Here is a 10,429-nt window from a genome sequence, read left to right on the forward strand (position 1 = left end):
TATACTGGTGCACAGTCAAGAGTGATGGGGAGTTATACTGGTGCACAGTCAGAGTTATACTGGTGCACAGTCAGAGTGATGGGGAGTTATACTGGTGCACAGTCAGAGTGATGGGGAGTTATACTGGTGCACAGTCAGAGTGATGGGGAGTTCTACTGGTGCACAGAGTGATGGGGAGTTATACTGGTGCACAGTCAGAGTGATGGGGAGTTATACTGGTGCACAGGACAGAACCGGATGGAAAGGAAGTTAGAGGTTAGAACATCTCTGTGATTCAGGCCAGTTCTAGCAGGCCGGTTCTGAGCAACATCTCTGATTCGGTGCAGGTTCTAGCAGGCCGGTTCTGAGCAACATCTCTGTGATTCGGGGCAGGTTCTAGCAGGCCGGTTCTGAGCAACATCTCTCTGATTCGGGGAAGGTTCTAGCAGACCGGTTCTGAGCAACATCTCTTGTGGCGGCCCCAGCTCTCTCTCCTCTGCTCATGTGAGCGTGCTGTGCCCGGCGAGGAGAGGAGCAGAGTGGAGCGACTCGGAGCGACTCGGAGCGGAGCAGACGAGAGCGGAGTGACTCGGAGCGGGGCAGACGAGACCAGAGCGGAGCGACTCGGAGCGGGGCAGCGCAGCGCAGCACAGCACAGTGGAGCCTAATAGGAAGTGACACAGCACGGGAAACACTGCGCGCCCCGAGGCACTCGGCCATCTCCTACTGCCCACCAACAGATGAAGCCTGCCACCCCACACTCCACTCCACTCCACCCCACTGCCCCAGCTCACCCCCGAGGGGGATGGAGGGAGAGAGCGGCAGGGGAAGAGATGGAGGGAGATATGGAGCAAGGGATGGGGGGGAAAAGATGAATGGAGCGTTGGTGAGAATGACAGAAGGAAGAATGAAGGGCTGGATGAAGGTGTGGATGAAGGTGTGGATGAAGGGATATATGAAGGGGGGAATGAAGGGATGAATGAAGGGATGAATGAAGGGATGGATGAAGGGATGAATGAAGGGGTGGATGAAGGTGTGGGTGAAGGGATGAATGAAGGGATGAATGAAGGTGTGGATGAAGGGGTGAATGAAGGGATGATGAAGGGATGATGAAGGGATGATGAAGGGATGGATGAAGGGGGGAATGAAGGGGTGATGAAGGGATGAATGAAGGGATGAATGAAGGGATGGATGAAGGGATGAATGAAGGGATGATGAAGGGATGAATGAAGGGGTGGATGAAGGGATGAATGAAGGGATGAATGAAGGGCTGATGAAGGGATGAATGAAGGGATGATGAAGGGATGAATGAAGGGGGGAATGAAGGGGGGAGTGAAGGGGGGAATGAAGGGATGGATGAAGGGATGAATGAAGGGATGGATGAAGGGATGAATGAAGGGGTGGAGGGCGACAGCAGCAACTGAAGGAGTGCAAACCAGAATGCAGGTCTCATGAGTCTTCCACTGATAGTCCTTCATTGGGCTTCAGTAGAAGAATCCCTGAATGTCTGAGTGGTGTGTGACTTAGTGTGTGTTCACTCATGTGTTACTTTATGGTCTTATGATATCTGTGGACATCCTGGAGTAGATCCTGTCCCTGGGTTCTTAAAGATAAGAATGGAACATTTCTAGGAGAGAGAGAGAGAGAGAGAGAGAGAGAGAGAAAAAAAATGTGTGTGTGTGTGTGTGTGTGTGTGTGTGTGTGTGTTGGCAGGATAACACCTGATGATGGTAGCCTGGTGATCGTCCTGACGCAGTGTGAACTACACAAGGTGGGCCCTGTGACCAACACCCTCTTCTGTCAGACCTAGGACACTTAAACGGAGACTTTGTCTGTTCTCATCAGAGAAGCTGGTGACTCTTTATGTGAAGGCATGCTCTCCCTCCCTTGATGCGCATCGTTGGAAAGAAAACCTTGCTCCTGATTCTTCTACAATCGCCCGTCTGAACGTCTCGGCAGTGATGGTCATTTTGCTCCTGATTCTCTGTGTGTGTGTGTGTGTGTGTGTGTGTACATGTGTACATGTGTGTGTCTGAACGTCTTGGCAGTGATGGTCATTTTGGACCACAGATAAAACTGAAACTGGATGGTTTGATTTCCCGCTTAGTTCCTGGTTTCCATCCTGCTCACGTGCTCTCTCTTACACACACACACACACACACACACACACACACACACACACACACACACACACACACACACACACACACACACACACACACACACACACACACACACACACACACACACACACACACACACACACACACACACACACCACACACACACACACACACACACCACACACACACGGTTTCTGCCTCCACATCGCCATGGCAACAGGGCTCAGCACCGGCTCACATGTCTCCACGCCACGCTGTGTGTGACAAGAATGACAACATAGCAGGTGGGCTCTCTCTGTGTGTGTGTGTGTGTGTGTGTGTGTGTACGTATATGTGTACACGTGTGTGTGTGTGTACGTATATGTGTACACGTGTGTGTGTAATTATTTAATTAACTCCCCCGCAGTGATGTGTGTGCATAAGCACACGTGTGTGTTTATACGTATATGTGTACATGTGTGTGTGTAATTATTTAATGAACTCCCCCGCACAGTTATGTGTGTGTGCATAAGCACACGTGTGTGTATATACATGTGTTGGTGGGCTGGGAGGAGTTGACCACTCCAAAGGTTCTGTGGAAGGCAGTAAGGGGTTGGCACACACCCGTCTCCGGTGCCCAGGACTGGCACAGAGTCACAGGCACCGCTGTGCCAACGGGGTGCCCAGCTCTCCTAGGTGCGCACACACACACACACACACACACACACACACACACACACACACACACACACACACACACACACACACACACACACACACACACACACACACACACACACACACACACACACACACACACACACACACACACACACACACACACGAGGGCTTCCAGCAGCTCAACTGACAGAGCAGGGTTCCAACACCACAAAGACCCAGGGGGCACACATACTGACTCCCAGAATGCATTGCGATCCTCAGTAGCAGAAATTAAAGCATTATTATTATAATAATCCACCTGACAAAGCAAAATCAACCCCTTCGGAAGCATTTAATAAATTATTGTGACTAAATCCGGCATCCCTATGGAGACACTACACGGGTCTCGGTCTCTATGGAGACACTACACGGATGTCGGTCCCTATGGAGACACTCTACGGGTCTGTCACTATGGAAACACTACACCGGTCCGTCCCTATGGAGACACTACACGGGTCCGTCCCTATGGAGACACTACACGGGTCCGTCCCTATGGAGACACTACACGGGTCTGTCACTATGGAGACACTACACGGGTCGGTCCCTATGGAGACACTACACGGGGTCGGTCCCTATGGAGACACTACGGTCCCTATGGAGACACTACACGGGTCGGTCCCCATGGAGATACTACACGGGTCTGTCCCGGATGCAGGTAGTCCAATCCCCACGCTGGCTGGGTCTGGGTCCATTCACACGGTCTGGGTCTGGGTCCATTCACACACGGTCTGGTTCTGGGTCCATTCACACACTCTCTGGTCTGAGCAGGTAGTCCATTCACACGCTATCGGAGTCTGGGTTTAACGCGAACTGGATCTTCCTCCTTGCTGAAGGAGCCACTGACGGTCGGTTTAATTGGTGGGTTGGTGCTTCCTCCTTGCTGAAGGAGCCACTGACGGTCGGGTCTAATTGGTGGGTTGGTGCTTGGGGCGCATTCCAGCTTTGATATTCAACATTAAAGGGAAGCTACTGTGCCTGAGGCTACACTAACTCAGCTTAAGCTAACCATCTCCATACACACCCTCAGTAGGCTTCCCCTCATCCTTGGCCTTCCTGACTTCCTAGGCCTCGTAAATGTACAAGTTGTAAGAACATTCTTTCTGTGCCAAAGTTATATATTTCAAGTCGTGTCCTTTTCTGAACTTTCTGAGTGATCAAACCTCTATGTCGTACCCAGTCAGATTTATCCATTCATTCAGTCACTTAATAACACACAAAAAAACAGCGAAATATCTCCTACCAATAACTACAGAAATGATGGACTCCTCTCCTCCACCACTCCTAACCACTGGTGGATAGCCTTCAGAGACTACAGGGAGGCAGGCTACACTGGTGGATAGTCTTCAGAGGCTACAGGAAGGCTGCACTGGTGGATAGTCTTCGGAGACTACAGGAAGGCTGCACTGGTGGATAGTCTTCAGAGGCTACAGGGAGGCAGGCTACACTGGTGGATAGTCTTCAGAGAGTACAGGGAGGCCTTCAGAGACTACAGGAAGGCTACACTGGTGGATAGTCTTCAGAGAGTACAGGGAGGCCTTCAGAGACTACAGGAAGGCTACACTGGTGGATAGTCTTCAGAGACTACAGGCAGGCTGGCTACACTGGTGGATAGTCTTCAGAGACTACAGGAAGGCTGCACTGGTGGATAGTCTTCAGAGGCTACAGGGAGGCAGGCTACACTGGTGGATAGTCTTCAGAGAGTACAGGGAGGCCTTCAGAGACTACAGGAAGGCTACACTGGTGGATAGTCTTCAGAGACTACAGGCAGGAAGGCTCCACTGGTGGATAGTCTTCAGAGACTACAGGCAGGAAGGCTACACGGGTGGATAGTCTTCAGAGACTACAGGCAGGCTGCACTGGTGGATAGTCTTCAGAGACTACAGGGAGGCAGGCTACACTGGTGGATAGTCTTCAGAGACTACAGGGAGGCAGGCTACACTGGTGGATAGTCTTCAGAGACTACAGGCAGGAAGGCTCCACTGGTGGATAGCCTTCGGAGACTACAGGCAGGCTACACTGGTGGATAGTCTTCAGAGGCTACAGGCAGGAAGGCTCCACTGGTGGATAGTCTTCAGAGACTACAGGGAGGCAGGCTGTGCCGGGTCCCTGACTGGAGGTCTCAGCACAAGCCAAGCTTTTTATAACCACCTCTCACTTCCAGCTGTCTTGCGGCTGCCTAAAAGCATCAGGCCAATGTGCAAATGCAGGCTTTCTGAAACACCGGCGATGCATTATTCACACAGTCGAGTGAAGGAGGCAGGCAGGCAGTGCAGCGCGCACACACACACACACACACACACACACACACACACGTCTGCAATCACTTACTCACACAGGCTTGGGCACAAACACACACACATGCGCGCACACACACACACACGCGCACACACACACACACACACACTCTAGCAAAGTGTCTCATTTAAGGTCCCTTCTGCCTGGCAGCTGTTGATCCGAGCGGTGTTGATGGAGGGGTCAAAGGTCAGGCCGGCACTGAGGCCTCAGCTGACGTGGGACGATGATGAAGAGGAAGAGGAGGAAGAGGCAGAACAAGGACATGCCACACACTGTAGTTCAGGCTCCAGGCAAAGTGGTCACCTGTGACCTCTCTCTGTTGCAAGACCCTTTATGGCTGCCCATAGGGGACTTGGAGTTAGAGCAGAGAGGTGGCACACCATTACATTTACATTTAGCAGACACACACACACACACACACACACACACACACACACACACACACACACACACACACACACACACACACACACATCGATGTAGAGCAGAAGGACCCGGACACTCAAGAGGGGAGTGTATCACCAGTCCGAGGTTTTACATTTACATTTAGTCATTTAGCAGACGCTTTTATCCAAAGCGACCTTACAAGGATGTATACACATTTTACATTTACACTGATGGCACACTGCACATCAGGAGCAGTTAGGGGTTCAGCGTCTTGCTCAAGGACGCGTCGACAGGGAATCGAACTAACAACCTTCTGATTACTAAACGACTTCAGAAGGTCGTAGACAACTGCGATTTGCGGACACATTTACGAGTGAAACGTTTTGATTTGTAGCGATCTTCACTGTTGACCCTCGACCCTTAACCCCCCGAGCCGTGTGAGCGCCCCCCGCAGGCGGGCTGTGTTCTGCAGGCAGTGGGCTCTGAATTATAGAGGAAGTTAGGGGGGGAAAGGCAAACAGAAAAGGGAACACCTCGTGTTGTGCATAAATAAGTCAGCAGCAGGAGTCTGTGTGTGTGTGTGTGTGCTAAATAAGACTGAGGACGGTCTGGCACAGGAGTGGGGGAGGGGAGGGGACGCTCACACTCCAGCTCTTTCTTGCTCTTATTCTCTACCTCCTTTTTCTATTATTCAACCCGAGTGTATCCCCCTTTCCACTATATTTCTCCTCCTCTCTCACACACACACACACACCCCCCCCCCCACTCAACCAACAGAGCCTTATTTTACCCATCTTTCACACACACACACAGGTGATTTACTGGAGATGCATGTGTTTTTGGGGGGCAAGTGTGTGTGTGTGTGTGTGTGTGTGTGTAAAAGTGAGTATTTGCGTGTGTGTATCTGCGTCTGCCGAGCACATATGCTGTGATGGAACAAGAGCAGAATGGCCATACCACCATGGAAAGCACACTGCAAAGTACGTCCCACACACACACACACACACACACACACACACACACACACACACACACACACACACTTCGGCTGCAATAATCACCATCCCAGTATATGATCCTGACATTTCGGTCCCTGCCTCATTGTGAGCAGATTAGAGAGGGGGGGGCGGGGGGGGGGCTGAAACAAAGCAGCCTGGCAGCCATGGGGGGTAAAGAGGAGGAGATGCAGGAGCAGGAGTGGAAGAGGGGAACTGGGGTAATTGGGGGACAGGGGAAGGGGAGGATGCAGTGCCTAGCTGGTGGGGTCCGGGTGTCTCGTGTGATTAGGACATCCCACAGAAGGGGCGGGGGGGGGGCATATCAGGCCTGGGTATCCCTGCCAGGTGGTTAGAGCAGTATCGTCCACACATACAACCAAGCCCCTCTGTGTGTGTGTGTGTGTGTGTGTGTGTGTGTGTGTATATACACGTGTGTGTGTGTTTGTGTGTGTGTCTGTGTGTGTACACGTGTGTGTGTGTGTGTGTGTGTGTGTCTCGGGCTGAGGGTCAGTGACAGCTGTGAGAGGAATGTGCAGTGTGAGGTGGGTGGGGCCATGTCTGTGGCCACTTCAGCACCGTCACACCCACACACATCCGTGCAACAAACACACACACACACACTTCAGCACCGTCACACCCACACACATCCGTGCAACAAACACACACACACACACACACTTCAGCACCGTCACACCCACACACATCCGTGCAACAAACACACACACACACACACTTCAGCACTGTCACATCCATACACATCCCTGCAACAAACACACACTTCAACACCATCACACCCACACACTTCAGCACCATCAATAGGGCCAATGATTTTCCGTTTCAAAAAAAGGCATTTTCCGTTTCAGCTCATTTTGTTCACCCTGAGGTAGATTGATGGCTTAAAATGACTGAATAATACGTGCCCTTCTTAGATTGTTGTTTGCCAGCCATCAACAGAACAGAAGACTAAAAATGTTTTGTTTTAAATGCGATTGGGAAGACGAGCGCGTGAATGTGACTGAATGTGGCTTTAGCGGAGATCTGTGGGTCAACCGTTGAAAAGGGGGGCGTGGCCGGAGCAGAGTTCAGCGCAGACGTGACATTTTCTCAGTGGTTTTGTTCTTTAATTAATGTTTGTTCATCGTTGCAATCGTTGTTGTGTTTATTTGAAAGAAATATAGCCTTGCAGCCCAAAATACAGGGGAATTTGGGCGATTTGTATGCACAAAATGATATTTCCGTTTCAAAGTTGCAATTCCGTTTCAAAGTGTTCATTCCGCGAATTCCGTCCGTTTTCCGTTATCGCGGAAAATCATTGGCCCTACATCACACTGGCACACATCCCTGCAACAAACACACACTTCAGCACCGTCACACCCACACGCATCCCTGCAACAAACACACACACACATTTCAGCACAGTGAGACCCGCACGCATCATTGCAACAAACACACACACACAAACACACTTCAGCACCGTCACACCCAAACACATCCCTGCAAGAAACAAACACACACAAACACACACAAACACACACTTCAGCACCGTCACACCCAAACACATCCCTGCAAGAAACAAACACACACAAACACACACACACACACACAAACACACTTCAGCACCGTCACACCCACACGCATCCCTGCAACAAACAAACACACACACTTAAGCACCGTCACACTCAGACGCATCCCCGCAAGGAACACCCCCAAAAAATGATGTTTGTGTGTGTGTTTATATGCGTGTTGGGTGGATGGTGCTGTTTCTGAGTGCAGCAGTGCTCCTGGTGTGTGTGTGTGTGTGTTGCTGTTAATGAGTGCAGTGGCGCTCCTGGTTCATGTGTCTACTTGCTCTGAGTGTGTGTCTGTGTGTGTGTGCGTGTATGTATGTGTGTGTGTGCGGGTGTGTGTGTGTTTATCTATGTGTGTATGAACGTGTGTGTGTGTGTATGAACGTGTGTGTGTGTGTGTATGTGTATGAACGTGTGTGTGTGTGTGTATCTATGTGTGTATGAACGTCTGTGTGTGTGTGTATCTATGTGTGTATGAACGTATGTGTGTATGAACGTGTGTGTGTGTGTGTGTATCTATGTGTGTATGAACGTGTGTGTGTGTGTGTATCTATGTGTGTATGAACGTCTGTGTGTGTGTGTATCTATGTGTGTATGAACGTATGTGTGTATGAACGTGTGTGTGTGTGTGTGTATCTATGTGTGTATGAACGTGTGTGTGTGTGTGTGTGTGTGTGTGTGTGCAGTGCTGCTCCTGGTGCATGTGTCTACTTGCTCTGTGTGTAGCCAGGGGAGAGGTGGCTCATGCTCTGGAATGTTTGGCATCTGAAGGAGCAGCAAACAGGACCAGAGAGCCCCCCCATCCCCCCCCCCCTCACACACACACACCCCAAAACCAAGAATGTGCAGGAGAGGAAAGTGAGAAGGGAAATACGGAAGGTGCATGTCAGCCAGAAATGTGGCCACACACACACACACACACACACACACACACACACACACACACACACACACACACACACACACACACACACACACACACACACACCACACACACACACACACACACACACACACACACGATAACCAACAAGAAAATCAGCCCCCCCCCCTCTCTGCCCAGAAATCCCTTAATGATGCAACACTCCCTCTCTCCAATGGAGCGGGACAGAAGTGGAACGAAGAACAGCGCACACACACACACACACACACACACACACACACACACACACACACACACACACACACACACACACGACACACACAAAAAGCCCCCTCATCTTCTGCAGAAGAGGCACCCCTACAGCGTGACCCGTTCCTTGAGTGTGTGTGTGTGTGTGTGTGTGTGTGTGTGTGTGTGTGTGTGTGTGTGTGTGTGTGTGTGTGTGTGTGTGTGTGTGTGTGTGTGTGTGTGTGTGTGTGTGTGCGCGCGCCGCAGAAGCTGAAGAGACTTCCGTGAGGAAGCTTGGTCACGCCAGACCAAGTCACCACCAATGTTACTGCTTGTTGAAGTTCCAACAGCCTTAATGTAAGCAGCCTGGCATTTCACAACCACACTCAAATACCGCACTGAACTTAAAAGGAACGCTTAGGAAGGCGGTCAAGTCTGTGAAGCGCGTGTGTGTGTGTGTGTGTGTGTGTGTGTGTGTGTGTGTGTGTGTGAGAGAGAGAGAGAGAGACTATGTGTGCTTCAGAGTGTGACTTGAGTGTGCATGTGTTTGTTAGTGAGTTGAGTGTGCGAGCAAGCGAGTGTGAGTGTGAGTGTGCGAGCAAGCGAGTGTGAGTGTGAGTTGAATCACGTTGACTTTGAAGGCCTGCACAGTGTTGTCCAGGAAGAGAACGTTACACAGCACCTCAGCGTGCAGCCCATCCCGCGCGTGTGTGTGTGTGTGTGTGTGTGTGTGTGTGTGTGTGTGTGTGTGTGTGTGTGTGTGTGTGTGTGTGTGTGTTGACTCACGTTGACTTTGAAGGCCTGCACAGTGTTGTCCAGGAGGAGAACGTTACACAGCACCTCAGCGTGCAGCCCATCCCGTGCCAGCTCCGATGCGCGGACATTGTAGTTTCTGCCGGCGGGCAATCGGAAGCGTGCGCTCATTACTGTGCACACAAGGTCTGAGAGAGAGAGAAAGAGAAAGAAAGAGAGAGAGGGGGACAGAGAAAGAGAGGGAGGGAGGGAGAGAGAGACAGAGAAAGAGAGGGAGGGAGAAACAGCGGGAGATGGGATTAGTCCTGCCAGAAGGCGGAATGATCCAGAACACAGAACACAGTCATTCGTTAAAATGAGGGCAGAGACCAACAATAAGCAACCTAAGCCCAAACACAACAACCTCGTCGGACATTTAGGTTTGATTTCAGAAGAGCTTCAGACGTACAGCGGCTCCTGGAAATCACATTTGGGACACAGGCTGGCTCTTGCCTTCAGTTTGTGCCATTTCACTGT

General features: G+C 50.9%; 1 protein-coding gene across 1 annotated transcript in view; it reads right to left on the bottom strand.

The window, feature by feature from the left end:
* Positions 1-10,124, bottom strand: part of LOC105905649 (protein tyrosine phosphatase non-receptor type 4) — a 61,748-nt gene extending 51,624 nt beyond the window's left edge. The window contains exon 1 of the mRNA XM_031558487.2: positions 9,947-10,124. Coding sequence (XP_031414347.1) covers positions 9,947-10,084 — 138 coding nt within the window. The 5' untranslated portion in view covers positions 10,085-10,124. The remainder of the gene's footprint in view (positions 1-9,946) is intronic.
* Between the last annotated feature and the right edge of the window lie 305 nt (positions 10,125-10,429).

The sequence above is a fragment of the Clupea harengus genome, chromosome 21, assembly GCF_900700415.2.
Source record: "Clupea harengus chromosome 21, Ch_v2.0.2, whole genome shotgun sequence".
NCBI classification, from domain to species: Eukaryota; Metazoa; Chordata; class Actinopteri; order Clupeiformes; family Clupeidae; genus Clupea; species Clupea harengus.